Source organism: Callorhinchus milii, unplaced genomic scaffold (assembly GCF_018977255.1).
Source record: "Callorhinchus milii isolate IMCB2004 unplaced genomic scaffold, IMCB_Cmil_1.0 Scaffold4, whole genome shotgun sequence".
NCBI lineage: Eukaryota > Metazoa > Chordata > Chondrichthyes > Chimaeriformes > Callorhinchidae > Callorhinchus > Callorhinchus milii.
In genome coordinates this window covers 70,414,902-70,430,795 of record NW_024704745.1, presented here as the reverse complement: position 1 = coordinate 70,430,795, position 15,894 = coordinate 70,414,902, and the positions used below count along the sequence as shown (strand labels likewise).

Below are 15,894 nucleotides of genomic sequence, written 5' to 3'. Positions count from 1 at the left end.
GTCTGTAGGTGAAGAATGTTTTGCAGGTGCAAAGTCTGTTTCATTCTCTTAACAACAACAACAAGATTCCATTTATAAAGCGCCTTTCACGTCAGGAGGACGTCCCAAGGCGCTGCACAGTTGGGTCATGACCCGAGCAGGGGGGAGATGGTCAGGGTGAGGGGAGGGAAGGGAGGGAGCGAGGAGGGGGGAAATGGTCAGGGTGAGGGGAGGGAAGGGAGGGAGCGAGGAGGGGGAAGAGAGTCGAGAGGGGAGCTGAAGGCTCGGTCAAAGAGAAAACAAGAAAACAATCTCTCGTAGCATGGTTGTCCTACTGACACTGGTGACAATGGGAGATATCGGAAGCATTCGTTAAAGAAAAAAGGAAAAAAGGTAATGGCTGAAAACTGTCACACCTGAAATTGATTTTCTTTCCCTATTTATTTTGAAAATTCCAAAGCAATGCTCACAATTGTACAAAGCAACAAGCAGCGATGTTTTGAAATTAAGGTGTGTGCTGTCCCTCCCCAAAGCTGAACTATTTCTGGGTCAGCCAGGTGTCTGACACGTGCGGAAACTCATCACCATCCTTAAGAATAGCCAAACGAAGCTGAGAATTCCATGCATCCTACCTACACATGGAAATTCCAGAGATAGATGTTGGAATGGAACAGGCGCTCTCTCCCTTGAGAAACTGGGGGGAGTGAGGGAGAATAATTCCGGAAATTATTAGGTATAGGTTGGCAGGAGCCAAGGTTTGGGGACCCCCAGAGTATGATTGGGGCACTGCCGGAGTCTAACCGGCTAAAACTTCATAGCTTATCATCCCCCAAAATATTGGTCACTCAATCCACAACTGTTTGTGGTACATTGCTGTGCGCAATTGGCTGCCAGGTTTTGCCCACAAAATACCCAGTCCATCCACTTCATAATAGATTCTGTGAAGCTCCTTGAGATGTCTCAATGACGTGATAAGGCGCTATTTCAAATGCAACGTTTATTATTATTATGACGTGCGTTATGAGGCAGAGTAGAGATCAACGGGTAGAGAGACTGAGTGGGAGGTAAAGGCAACATTCATAAACCTAAAGCCCACTCCCCGCTCCCCCTATTACCTCCGCTACTACTTTTGGAGACGCTATGTTTTGAAAAACCCCGACCATCAAAATTATCCATTTTGATTTTTCTCCCAGGTTGCTCGCAGCAGGGAGATTAATCCCTAATTCCTGGAGACTCCAGGACAATTCTGGAGGGTTGACAACCCTTGTGAGGAGAAATATTGTTTGCTGTCTGAAATTTGTGCTCTTATGTGTGGAGAATTACAGTTTGTGACATTGCACAGGTTAACCAGTGTGGAGTGCCATTGCCTCCTGGCTTGCAGATGTGTGTAAAACCTTATAAGTGTGCGTGTGGAGGGAAGGGAAATGGTTTGTGATAATCATATGATCTGCCCTAGAAATAGATTTGCTGTGAGCTGTATTTGCACAGTAGCAGGTGGGCCAAAAGATTTTACAAGGGATTTGAGTTAGCAGTGAATTACTGAAATTTACCACTGGGAGTGGGACACCCTCAACAAGAGTAATATGTTGCAAATGTAATGCAACGTTTCGCCCACATAAAATACAGTCAATTCACTTTACAGTGTATTCTGTGAAGCGCATTGAGCGTGTTTCGAAGACGTGATAAGGCGTTATATCAAATGCAAGGATTATTATTAGGATTATAAATCAGGCTGCAATGTTTCACAATATCTAGTGAAGTGGTATAACACTTGCCCAAATAAACAGCAACAACAACAACAATAACAACATAGCGCCTTTCACGTCGGGAGGAAGTCCCAAGATGCTGGACAGACAAAGTTACAGGCCCGAGCTGGGTGTCGGAATGGGGGAGGGTGGAGGGCAGGGGGGGCAGCAGAGAGATCGAAAGGACGGTCGAAGAGGAGGGTCTTGAGGTGGGTCTTGAAGGTGGTGAGAGAAGGGGTTAGACAGAGGGATTGCAGGATGGAGTTCCAAGGAGGCGCTGAGAAGGCAATCAGGAGAGCCTCAGTCTTGTTGACATTCAACTGAAGAAAGTTAGCTCTCATCCAGGAGTCAAGGGTGGAGGCAGAAAGGTACAGTTGTCATCCGCATACATGTGGAAGTTGACCCCATGTTTGCAGATGATGTCACCAATAGGGAATATATAGATATTGAAGAGGAGGGGACCATGGACAGAACGCTGAGGAACGGTCGGGGGCTAGAGCAGAAGCCATTTGAGGAGATGAAGTGCAGGCAGTGTGAGAGGTATGATTTGAACCAATCAAGGAGGTTGAGGTGAGAGGCGAAACATGAATTTGTATCACGGAAACCTAAAGATTGCTACTTGTGGTTTGCTTGAGTTTGGCTAGCTAAACTAGACCTGCCCCTATACAGCAACTTGTAAACTAAAAAGCAAATTACTAAGGCATCTGAAGTACGCTTTGAAGAATAAAATTAACGATGAAGCTACAAAAAATTATTCACTGCAGAGTTCTGCAGTAATGTGGTAACTTGTTTTTAAAAAAGTATCCTTTGTCCACATGCCTCTACAGTAGCAGTAAGTAGGAACTCAATTGTTAATCGATTGGCAGATCACTTTCCAGGGGTAAAAAAAATTGGTCGCTCAATCCACAATTGTCTGTGGGACACTGCTGTGTGCAATTGGCTGCCGTGTTTCGCCCACAAAAGACAGTCAATCCACTTTACATTATATTCTGTGAAACCCTTTGAGACGTCTCAATGATGTGATAAGGCCCTTTTATCAATTGGAAGGATTATTATACAGAAAGAAGTCCTTCTGTTGTTTCAAAGACAGAGATCACAGTGACAGTTAGGTCTTTAGGACAACAACAAAATTACATTTGTATAGCACATATTGGTTATCACAGGTCTAACACCTTGTATTGCACATTTCAGCAGAGACTGTGAATTCAAAGTAGCAATGTGGAATTTAAGCCCACAATTTTCTCAGTCACAGGTGAGAGTCCTACAAACTGAGCCAGGCCAATGCACGATAATTAATATAATTGTATCTCTTTACAAGATATTGTACCAGTATTCGGGGCAGTATACTGTGTAATCCCTCCAGCAGAGTTTTCTGGTCCAGGAGCAGAAACACGGACTAATTTTGGCCTCCCTAATCTGAGATCTGTTTTACTGTTGAGTGAGGTTAAGCCTGCTCACCCCATTAACCAAATTAGACTGAATACATTCCACTTAGGGAACGAGGGATGTTCCCCAAGACAAGTCCCTGTTCCCCTCAAACTCTTCTAGGCCCCAATCTGTTAAAGGACAATGCAGACTTGAACCATGTCTTCACAACCATCCGAGCAAATCAGGTGACTGGATCACCTCTCCAGCCAAGCAGACCCGGCCTGAGCCTAGTGACCAAGTACTCAAGTGAGCTTTGCATTCCAGTATACTCCACTTCTTCCAATCGGTGCAGATCAAACTCTTCAGTTGGGAATTACTGCAATATTGATCCCAACCAACAGAGGGTTGGATAGCATAGCTGTTGCCAGGAGCTCAATCCTTCCCCTAATAAAGTTATGGGTGATATTCGGCGGTGACTGTATTTCACAAGCAAACCTCAACAGAAGAACTTTGATGGCATTTGTTAATTCAAGGAGTGACTGATAAGAACAGATCCTACACTTTATCTTTGCCAAATGGCCTCCAGATATTGTCCCAGTTCACATCAAGGAACTGAGCACAGGATAGAATCATAGAATTATACAGCACAGTAGAAGGAGGCTATTCGGCTCATCGTGTCTGTGCCGGCTCTTTAAAAAGAGCTATCCAAATCAATCCCACTCCCCCGCTCTTTCCCCATAGGCCTGCAAACTTGTCCTCCCCAAATAATTATCTACTTTTCTCTTAAAAGTTGTTATCGAGTCGGCTTCCACCACCCTTTCAGGCAATGCATTCCAGATCCAATCAACTCAGATAGGATTCAAACCAGTTCTTTATCTTCTAGTACTGCACCCAGCAGTGCTATTGGGGGAGCTGAAGAGATGGATTTGTGGAGATGCTATTTAAACTATAGTATTCTTATGTGGCGGGTTCAAAATGGTCATAACCTGATACAAATAAAAGTGTTTTGATTGATGAAAAGTAAAAAGTGTATGAAATATAAGATATTTTCATGGGAATGTTGTTTTCACATCTGGTATAGATTGTAATGCCCAGGATTAAATGTAAATTGAATCAAGAATTTTAAATTGAATTTACAAGCAATCTAAAGACAGTTGGCATCTGGTTAAAGTTATGTTGTCAAATCTAAAGGATGGTCATAATTTGGCTATTGTAGAGTTAATGCACATGATCGTAAAGAACATCAGGAGTAGTTAAAGTGACTAGAGAAAGCCCTACTATACCTTACTAACCAGCCCACTTCCTCTGCTCCACGGGCACTAACCTGCCCCGCCTGCCCACCATTGGCTGTTGGGCTTCAGCCTTTCTGCCCCCATCCTACGGAACGCCATCCCAGAATATGTTCGCCTCACCCCCACCCCCGTCTCCTTCAAGACCCATCCCAAGATCTTCCTCTTTGACTGGTTCTTCAGTCATTCTCTCACCCCCAACTCTCTATCCTACATTCATCTTGATTCCAACCCCAAGCCTAGGTGCAAACCCTTCACTGTCCATCGCCTTGGGACGTCCTCCCACCGTGAACGGCGCAATATAAATGCAATTTGTTGTTGCTGAATTGTGAATTGAATTTGTCCAAATTAAAGACATGACATTTGAATTGACATTGCTGCATTAATGCTGTGTGCTTCCTCTTTTACTTTGGCTACTTATGTTCCTCTGCTAAGCCACTGTGAGCCTTACCACTATGTGGTTGCCTTGTTCTGTTCCATAATGTATTATTGTTCTCATAGTATGGTCTGAAGCTGATTTTACGCTGTAAGTGCCCCGAGACCCTATCCCACGTGAAAGGCACTGTTTAAATGCAAGTTGTTTTGTTGTATACTGGAATAATGAATCTGGTTCTCATCAAATCATATTGCAATAATAAAAAGATTCACCCAGCATGTCTAAAATTTCTAAATGATTTTGATCAGATAAAAAGAAACACTGAGACAGTTAACAATAGAGCATTATTGGAGGGTTATAATAAAAATAAAATAATCCTTGCATTTGATACAGCACTTTTCACGTCTTCTAGAGGTCTCAAAGCGCTTCACAGAATATACTGTAAAGTGAATTGACTGTATATTTGTGGGGGAATCAGACAGGAAAAAAAGGAAGGTTTGAGGTTTTGTTTTTGCATAAAGGATTGTTAGAATGTGGAAGGTCTTACCACAAATGATTGGTAAATTTCAGGCTAAAACTGTATTTCGAAAGGTATTACCCACTTCCACCCTTTCTCACGTAGACGCTGTGAATCCTTCATTCACGCTTCTGTTACTTCCCATCTGAACTTTTCAAATGCACTCTTTAGCTCCACCGTCGACAAACTCCAGATGATTCAAAACTTTGTCGCCTGCATCCTCACCTGCACCAAGCTCCACACGTCTGTCATCCCAGTCCTCGCCAGGTTCCACTGTCTCCCACCCGATAAACATCAAGGTCATCACACTCATGTATAAACCCTTCCCCAATATTTCCCTATCTATATGATCTTCTTCTCCCCATTTCTCTACTGGCCTCCTCCCACTCAGTTAACTTGGGTTTCCTTACCTAAACCAAGATGGTCCAACTGCTGGTCTGCGGGCCGATTTCATCTGGCCTCACTCCATTTCCTCTGGTCCACCCTCCATAACACGTAAATGTTGTGTTGTTATATTTCTCAAAGGAAAACACAAAAATATTGCTTATGCAGCCTGCGAACGTTTCTCAAATAGAGCATCTGGCCCTCAGCAGCCAAAAAGTGGAACTACCTTGAGTCCTAAACCATTTCCACACCACCATGGGTAGTTGATCCTTCAGAAATTAACTCCTTACCTCTGAAACTCCCTCCCTGTCTCCCTCTACTTCACTGCCTCTTTAAGTCCTGCCTAAAATCTACTTCTTCGGTCTTGCCTACCGTCATCTTCCCCAACCCCTTGTTCGGTGTTCAGCCCTCTCTTTGTGAAGCACTTAGATTTCTAAATGATTTTGATCAGATAAACAGAAACACTGAGCTGCGACTACGTGTATAGAGCTACATAAATGCAACTTGTTGTTGCTAAATTAGATAGATACATAAGGGAAAAGAATACAAAAAAAATGGACAGGGACTGGAGCAATGGCTTCTTTGGAGAGCAAACAGCATTAGACCATGTGGACTGAATAGCCTCCTTCTATACTGCAAACTTTCTATCATTCGATGAGTTCATGAAGCAGCTCAATTTTTTTCATTCTAGAACTCTCTCGAGCCTGTACGAGACACAACAAGCAGGTAGCTCACAGCCCCATTCTGAAATTCTACCAAAGCACCTACTGCCATATGCTCCAATAACCCATTGGTAGTACAATCCTCTACCAACTGAGCCTAATGGGACGATCCCACTATCTGTTTATTCTGGGTACATATTTGCCTATGTTTCTTGTCACAAATACATTAACTCAAATCAAACTGTCAGTCTAAAAATTAATAACCTACAAGAATAACGGTTGAATTGTATTGGTATATTTCGTAAAACACAAGAAACAACACAATGGATTTAATTTTTGTCCATGAGTATTTTTATTTTATCAAAAAGCTGAAAACAGATATATAAGATAAATGAGCCCAGGTTAAATGTTAGCACTTGTTATAGTTTCACAATACAGGGAAAACCCGTAATAATGCAATCACGAAGTCCAGTCTCTCACCGACTACATTATAAGTGAGGTTGTGAACAAAATGGCCGACTTTTGGCTTGTCTGGCAATTCTGTCAATTCCCGCACAAAGTGAACGGCAACACGTCCTGCACATAATCCACAGAAAGTGATGTAAATCAGAGGCAACCTGACAACTTGAACGTCAGCCATGTTTTGAAGTCGGTGGCCAGATGGCAGCTGTGCCACAGTAGACATGGCTGTAAGCGAGGCCGTGCTATAGTAAAAAGCAATATAACGGGCATCTCTGTAGTAAGTTAAAAGGTTGCTATTGAAAAACAGTACAATATTTGCTGCAAGTTTAGGGAATAAGAAGTAGGGCAGCAGAGGCTTTTGAGGCTGTCTGAATGTAATACAGAAAATCAACTCCGCAGAAGTAATTTAGGACGTAGTTGATTAACCCAGCGCTTGCCATGATAAACAGGAATGCCATTAAACGTTTTCCAAATATGAAACCAGGAAGGCTGTGGAAAAATTACACAAAATAGAATTAAAGAAATGAACCAACATCATAGAAACATAGAAAGTTTACAGAACATGGCCCTGCTCTCTGGAACTAGTGCCCCTGGACTGTCTCCTGTCTTGGGACGTCCTTCCGATGTGCAAGGCGCTATATAAATGTAATATTGTTGTTGTTGCTCCCTGAAGCTCCATCCCGGAGTCCCTCCAATTCGTTCCCTTCCCTCTCCTTGTTCAAGGTTTGTCTCGAGACAGTGAGACAAAATGAATGACCAATTTTATTTGGGGAGGGATTGTTGCCCAGGACACTGGGACAATCTGTTCAACTCAACAGGTAAACAGGCCTTAGCTTCAAGTCTCCACCGAAAGATGGCACCTCCAACAACACATCTCAATCTCACCCCCGGCACTTATTATAGTGTCAGCCTGTGAGTTCAAAGTCACAACGTGGGTCTTGAATCCACAATCCTCTGACTCAGAGGCGAGAGTTCTACCGACTAAGCCAGGCAGATCCTTGCATTTGATAAGAGTCTTTCAGGTCAGGAGGGAGGATGTGTCAAAGCACTCACAGTGATGTAAATTTGTGTATTTTGTAGGATAATGTGACAGCCAATTTGCATGTAGCAATGTCCCACAGATAAATTACAAAGAGAGTTTGGAATGGGGAGAAAAATACATTTTAAGGATGTGTTTGTGAAACCAGGGCGTGGCCATTACCTTTGATTGCTTTCTCCTAAATACCCGATAAAGTATTTGTGCCTCACCACCAAATACAACAATCCAGCGAAGGCGGCAGGAGCTGCCAAACAGGAAAACGAAACACAAGATTACATGAGTTTCGGATGAAGAAAAATCCCTACGTATCACAGAACTGTTTTGTTTATTGCAACTCTTTTTTTAAAAATTGTCACAGTGTGCTGACTGTAATCATTACATGGATCATTCTATATAATGGAAAACTATCTCTGGAAGTCCCATGTGTAGGTGGAATGCACCCAACTCTGTTTGGTTTGGATATTCTTAAGTACGGTGTAGGATTTCACCATATGTCAGACACCCGCTGACCAAAACAAAAGGGGGGAAAAAAACAATGCTCACTTCTCACTTTGAGCCTCTCTCCTACAGTTGTGATTGTAACTTCCTGTGACCATAGACTGAGATACGAGTAGTCTATACATGTCTGACAACTGTGAACTTTAAAACTTCAACACATCATTTATATTTCATGTCAAACTTGATAAAAAGTGGTTTGTGATGGATGAAAAGGATGTAAACATTTAGGAGAACAGCTAGTTTTTTAAATGGGTCCAGTGTCCCCACTCCCTTTCCTGGAAACCTTCCAGTTGTTAATTATCCTGTGGGTAAAGAAAAATGTAATGGTGATATTGGCCTTTGCAATTCTAAACCTATGTCCTCTTGTTTTACTATCTTGGTGCATCCTGAAGTATTATTCTGGGTTTATTCATTTAAAATTTTATGCACCTCTATGAGTCCCCTTTGAGTCATCCTCTCTTACGATTGAAGAGCTCTTGGCTTGTCTAATCATTGTTAATAGCTCATTCTTCTAACACTGCAGATCATCCGCGTTGCTCTTATCTGCACTGCCTTTAAAGCCTGGGCAGTCCCCTTATGATCCAGTGACTAAAACTGTGTGCAGTACTATAAGTGCGGTCTAACTATGATGTCTGGACGTCTAAACGCAATTGATTTAGCAATATATTCCAGCATCCTGTTTGTCTTATTTGTTGCTGCTTCAGATTGATCTGACAAAGTAAGCACTGAGTCAATTACTACACTTAGATCTCTTTTTGCATCTACCCCTTGACAACTTCTGTGTCTCCTCATACCTCAAAACACCACTCATTTATCAGTTTCATTCTTTTCACTGTGAAAGCACGTAGGAAGATCGATCTATTACTGACTTTTATCAACATCTTGGGATCTGTCGGGAATTTCCACTGTGTCAGGTACTAAAGCCAAGCCTTCATGAACATAAACTCCTTGAACATCAGAATTTGTTCAGTTTTCCAAACAAATATTGTAATATTACAAATGCAATAACAGTAAATATAGTTAGCACTCTCATCCAGGTTATTACATAGCATACATAACATATTATATACAACATGAAAAAGGTCATGTGGATAAACTGGTCTGTGCCAGTGTTTATACTCCATATCAGCCCCCACCCCTCCTATTGCCTTCACCTATACCCCTTTATTCCCTTCTCCCCCATGTATGCATATTTTCTCTTAAATACCCTGATATTTTTTGCTTCAAACCACAGCTATTATTCCTGAAACTGTAGATACCAAGTATATCAATGCAGGAATACAAACACTACAAATGACTTGCTTAAATTCTTCACATAAAAGTCTTTTATATATAAATAATCAACATTACCCTGGGTGCAGAAAACTCCAGCGCTCCACAGTAAGACGATGAATGTGGGATAAACCTCAATGCAGTTGTGGCTTTAAAAAAAGGTGGAAAATAATTAATAATAATTCACCATTGTTTCAAAGACAAACTACTCAGAACGCTGTAGGACTGATTGTTTTGGGGAAGAGAATTCTTCTCTGAAGGAAGTGTTGCATATATATAGCGCCCTTCATACGGGACAGCATCTTGGAGCGCTTAATAGCCTAATTGTGCTCCGTCACTGTCAAGCGCTCTGTGTCACTGTTCTGCATGAGGAACACTATATAAATTCAAGTTGTTGTTAGCAGAATGGATGTAATATCTTAGAGACATTTTTTCCTCATTGTGAATGCAATACCTGTAATTTCACCCATCCAGACACAAACAAAATGTTGCAATGTGATTTATGACACTTTTTGGTGAGTAATAATTCTAATAATAATCCTTACGTTTGATATAGCGCCTTATTAAGTCATTGAGACATCTCAAAGTGCTTCATAGGAATATTAAGAGGAAAACTGAAATGAAAATCTCCTGAATTGAAAAATATTACTCAACACAACAAAAAACAGTGAAGTGAAATCCAATTGAATAAGAAACACCTTACAAAAGGGTATTGAGAATTGATTGTCAGATCATTTTGAAGAACATCTACAAGTGGTGCAGCACATTGGAAAGATGTTCAGAGCGGGAACTAGAATGGGGCCTCTGAAGAGACAGCGAAGCCCCATGCAGACAGACACATTAAGATTGAGTGATAATTTCTCAAAGTATTTATTTCAGTCTATTCAAATGTGGAACATGTACTATAGAAAACAGAGAGCTCAGGTTTACCGGGCGAATGAGTTTATAAGGAAGTGAAGGGGGTTTTCAGTCAAGTCATCATGTCTGCACACCTGACCAGCTTTTGTTGCCCTCAGATATAGACCAACAAGACACCCTTTTGTCCTCCTATTCAAAGTGAACTTGGGAGTTGTCTTTACAACCCACAGTTCAGATACACGAATATACAAAACTCAGCCACATGCTAATCAGTTAGCCTGAAACCATTAGTGATAGTGGATTCCAGGAAGCAACTACATGTTAACGAGATTCTGTAAACATCAGGGCACAACATGAACACAACCACTGAACATAAGGTACCTTTACCCGCATTCCCCCTTAAAGACCGCAAGAGATCTGAGCGGCCAGTCTCAGTGTGATGAACCATCCATGTTACCATGGCTGTTTTAATAATAATAATCCTTGCATTTGATATAGAACTTATCATGTCAAAAGGCAAAATACTGTGAGAACGAAAGGTCACCGATCCTAAATATTAACTCTCTTTCCTCTCTCCATAGATGCTGCCTGACCTGCTGAGTGTTCCCAGCAACTTCTGTTTTTATTATTATATTTTATACCTTATCACATCGTTGAAACGTCTCAAAGCGCTTCACACAATATACTGAAAAGTATATTCTGTGATGCTGTGAATTGAGTGACCAAATTATTATTTGTTTTATAGGTATTATTATCCCCGGAAAGTGATCTGCCAATCGACTAACAACTGGGTTCCTACTTACTGCCAGATAAACAGAGGAGTGTGGAGTAAGGAAACTTGCCTAAGGTTTTGGTGACATACTGTGATGGCATAGGACTGCAGCAATATATTCCATCTCAGCAATCAGGGATTTTTTCTCCTGCATCTGACCCAACTGCACTAGGAGACTGCAGTCAGTCAGAGCTGTGAATTTCACCCCAAAATATACAGGCGCAAACAATGCAGAGGCCGTACGACAGCTGTGCACTCTTTCTCCAACTCTGAGTAAAGAGTTTCCAGGATGGGGCGCTCTTCCCCAGTTTTCTGGCCATTATTGATGCGTGAGGAATAAAATGTGCTACAAAAACAATTACTCTTCTCAGCCACTCATGGGAGGAGCAGGCACTGGCAATAAGTTGGAGAGCTTTATATGATATAGATAACTAAGACCTGCTTAAGCCACATCAAATGCACACTTGATGGCTCAGTTAGTAAATGCACAGGATGGCTTGGTGCTCATCATGAGAAGATCTCATGTTCATTCCATGTTTTGTACTGTATTTATCACTTAGCAGTCTCAGTCATGGCAATATCACACCTGGTCTACATACAAAGACTCAAGGGGAGGGGAGGATATTAATCAGAATCCTAACTCTTGATAATTATCCATCAACTCTTCCTGCAATGTGCATACGCACTGAATAAAGTCAGGATTGTACCCAGTTGGCACTGCCCATTCTCAATAGCCCTCGACATTCACCGACTAAACCATGAAGGAAACCTATAACAACACTGTCAGATTTGCCAAGGCAACCTGACAAGTGGACACAGGTTCAGAAGTGTGAAAGTTAAATTTAGGACAGATGCCAGGAAGTATTTCTTTACTCAGAGGATAATCAACAGCTGGAATGAAACAGCTGGTTACCATGAAAGGTATTTGAGGCCAGGACATTGGACTCTTTTGTTTCATGTTGTCATGGGGAATCAGCGAGGTGGCTATTTTGGAAGGATGAGATCTGTGAGCTGAAGGAACCACTTCATCCACACCTCTCTTGTGAAGTGTCAGAAGGCTGTTGTCACCAGCAGAATTTTACTTCATCACAAATCTCCATCTTTAGGAGAGATGGAAGAAGAAAAACAAAATAGACAAAAGTGGGAAATATTTGAGTATTACTAATGGATGCAGGTCCTGATGTGACAAAGAAAAGAGACTTCTTATTTCAATTAACCATTTAGAAAATGGGTATAAAACGCATGAAAAACACAGACTGTTATAACAAGATCCAGCCAAGTCTTGCACCATTATTTTAATGTGGTAATGTGCAGTTGAACAAGACCTTAATGTATCCGTGTGCATTGTGATGATCTGCAGTTTTTTGCTACAAAGGAAATCCCTTTCTTGAGGTTTCCTGCCTATGTTCTGCTTTTGAGAAGAATTCTCTGGATGGTTCTTGTTTATGGTACAATACATTACATTTATGCAGTGCCTTTCACATTGGGAGGGTGCGTCAAAGTGTTTGACACTCTTGCCTGGGGGTGGTAACCAAGGTTGGGGATAGGAAAGATGACCGAAAGCGCAGTCAAAGAGGTACGTCTTGAGACGGTCCTTAAACAGGGCAAGCGAGCGAGCAAGTTGGAGGGAATCCAAAATGAAGTTCCAGAGAGCAGGGCAGAACGGCTAAAAGCTCATTGTTGCCACCAATTTGGTTACAAATGATCATGTAACAAACACAAATTGGGGCACTGGTGACACAGTGAGTTTGTGTCTTTTCATCACTGGGAACTGGCTTTAAATATACCCATGAGTGAAAGCCTTTTATTTCTCTTCTGGCTCTATGGATCCTATGGGTTTGTGTAGACATAGGCCTTGTGCAGGGAGTAGTATAGTGGTCGAGAAGTCCCGTAGTATTGTGGTTAGTGCGGTTGCCTTGCAAGTGAGAAGACCCAGGTTTAATTCCCAGGCAGGCAAGTTTCCTTACTTCAAATGCCTCTGTCTACCTAGCAATAAGTAGGAACACAGTTGTTAGTCTACTGGTGGATTGCATTCCAGGGATAGCAGTTGGCTTGGTCTTCTTGGATATTCCTTGACACCAGGTTACACTGCTTATTCTACACTGAGGACGTCCTCCCGACGTGAAAGGCACTCTATAAATGTAATTTTGTTGTTGTTGTTATCTTAGAGTGTGGTTGCTGTGTGGGCAGGAGCTTCTACGCTAGGAATAAATTCATACACCCAAGTGTTCAAACTATGTGAATGGCCATCTTCAGATACAAAATGCTGCCATGATAGGGAGTGTGGGTCCAGATCATCAAATTAACAACATTAGCAATCTCAGCGAGCGAGGTAAGGTGATAATGATGGCCTGTGTGGACAGAAAACCCACTCTGGGGCAGCAGGTACTGGCTTTTAAGCAACCCTGTGGCTGTCTGCTACACAACAAAACAACAAAATTACATTTGTAAAGTGCCTTTCACATCGGGAGGATGTCCCAAGGCACTGAAAAAGTCGGGGATCAGGACCCAAGCGTGGGGGGAGCAGGGTTAGGATGAGGAAAGGCAAAGGGATGAGGGAGGGTGGGAGGGGGGCTGATGACACAGTTGAAAAGGAGGGTCTTGAGTTGTGCCTTGAAGGAGGCAAGGGAGGGAACAAGGCAAAAGGATTGTGGGATGGAGTTCCAAAGGGTGGAGGCAGAGAGGCTGAAAGCCCGGCCGCCAATGGTAAGGCAGGTCGGGCGGGAGACCTGGAGCAGGCTGGAGCCTACTGAGCAGAGGGAGTGGACAGGTTGATAGGTGGTCAGCAAGTCAGAGAGGTAGGAGGGCCTTGAAAATGAGAATTTTGACTTCTATCCTCTGAGGGAAGGGGAGCCAGTGGAGCCGGGCGAGGATGGGGTTAATGGGGTCATGGGGCCTGGTGCGGAGAGGACACAAGCTGCACAGTTCTCGATGATCTGCAGTTTGTGGAGGGAAGAGTTGGGGAGGCCGACAAGGAGGGAGTTTCCATAGTCGGAGGCTGGAAGAGAAACCGTTGGTGGAGACAAATTGGAGATTGTGTGAGAGATAGTGGGGAGTCCTGTAGCTCAGTGGTTAGAGCACTTGCATTGCAAGTGAGAGACCTGGGTTCAATTCCAGACAGGGCGAAACCTTGGGCAAGTTTCCTTACTCCACACAGAGCCTAATAATAATCCCTCCAAAAAAACAAAACAATAATAAATTGGTCATTTTCAATCCACGACTGTTTGTGGGACACTGCTGTGTGCACTTGGCTGCTACGTTTCGCCCACAAAATATATACTGTCAATTCACTTTACAGCATATTCTGTGAAGCGCTTTGAGACATCGAGAAGACGTGAAAAGCTCTATATCAAATGCAAGGATTATTATTATAGATAAGACCTGAACCATTGAAGGACAAAACCTTGAAGGTTGAGGTGAGAGGAGAGGTGGTGGAGGAGGATGGAGTGGGCCACGGTATCAAAGGCAGCAGAGAGGTCGAGGAGGACGAGGAGGCAGAGTGAGCCCTGGTCACAGATGGACAGGATGTCGTTTGTGACCTTGACCTGAGCAGTTTCCATAATGTGAGCACTTTACTTTTGCACTTTAATATCTGCCCTTGCTTACTGTTTTATTAGCTGCCGGGATCGTGGGCAGTATATAGGTTTACCACCAAAATCTATATTCACTGAGTCTAAATTGCTATCAACTGTTCTCTAGAATATTAAACCAAATATTGCCACTTAAACCTTGAATAACAAATGCTATCGTCAGCCATATAAAAGCACATTTGGTATCAGTATTACACTACACGTTTTGCTCACAAAATACACAGTCACTCCACTTTACAGTATACCCGGTGAAGCGATTTGAGGCGTCTCGACGACGTGAAAGACACTTTATCAAATGCATGTATTAATATCATTCTTATTATTAATAAATGATTTGCATCACAACTTAAATCCATCGATGTCTGTCAGTAACTGAGTGAATGAGAGCGGAGGGGAGGAGGTGGGGTGGCTATGGATCTCACCCAGGTCCTGAACTGGACACATTGCATAATAAAGAGTTCACACACAGTATTTTTATATTATTTTCATTGCTTTAAATAGGTGATGTGTTTGTGATGTTGGAACAATGCCAAACAGACAGACAGACAGACAGACACAGAAAAACTTATCAATTTCAGTGACTTACTTTGCAATACTGACCCGGTCAAAACCTGAGCGTTGGCTGCTTTTTGCTGTCATCATTTTGGACTCGATTTCCACTTTGTAAGCAAAGAAAACTGCAACCAACACAAAGACAACTCTCAGACCTGCCCGATGGGCGATGCCACCGCATTGCCAGAATCTCTGCTTTGCGCACATTACAGTCATTTATTTCTCTCTCTCTCTCTCTTCTCCACAAAAAGCCTCTATTGCCAAGTGTTTTATTTCCATCACTAGTCAAGTGGACAAACGTGCAAACAGGAGCTGGTTCTCACCGTTCTGGAGGGCGCTGAGCAGAGTCACGATTCCCAGAAGGACCACATCGTCCTGAATGTCCGAATCCATCGTTTCCAAAATCCACTGCTTCGTGACTTCAATTGATCAGTTAGTGAGGCGATTGAAATGTCAAAAGGAAGTGGCTTGCTTCTTATCTCCTCATCACTGTACTTCCGACTTGTTTTGTTGGCACCTACCACAGAAAAC

At 42.5% G+C, this 15,894-nt stretch overlaps 1 protein-coding gene across 1 annotated transcript; it reads right to left on the bottom strand.

Annotated features, from left to right (window-relative positions):
- Positions 1 to 6,648: 6,648 nt before the first annotated feature.
- On the bottom strand, positions 6,649 to 15,894 carry LOC103177214 (arachidonate 5-lipoxygenase-activating protein). Its single transcript, XM_007891290.2, has 5 exons — positions 15,687 to 15,894; positions 15,398 to 15,488; positions 9,670 to 9,740; positions 7,984 to 8,065; positions 6,649 to 7,271 (listed from the first exon to the last, which is right to left on the bottom strand). The coding sequence occupies exons 1-5, from the start codon at positions 15,754 to 15,756 to the stop codon at positions 7,109 to 7,111; spliced, it is 477 nt and encodes a 158-aa protein (XP_007889481.1). The 5' UTR covers positions 15,757 to 15,894; the 3' UTR covers positions 6,649 to 7,108.

What these genes read in the sequence shown, in the direction of transcription:
- LOC103177214 (XM_007891290.2), bottom strand. Translation starts at nt 15,756, where the DNA reads ATGGATTCGGACATTCAGGACGATGTGGTCCTTCTGGGAATCGTGACT. An exon ending in GACCGGGTCAGTATTGCAAA is followed by an intron (nt 9,741 to 15,397) that starts GTAAGTCACTGA and finishes CTTTTTTTAAAG; the next exon opens with CCACAACTGCATTGAGGTTT. An exon ending in TGGAGTTTTCTGCACCCAGG is followed by an intron (nt 8,066 to 9,669) that starts GTAATGTTGATT and finishes CCTGTTTGGCAG; the next exon opens with CTCCTGCCGCCTTCGCTGGA.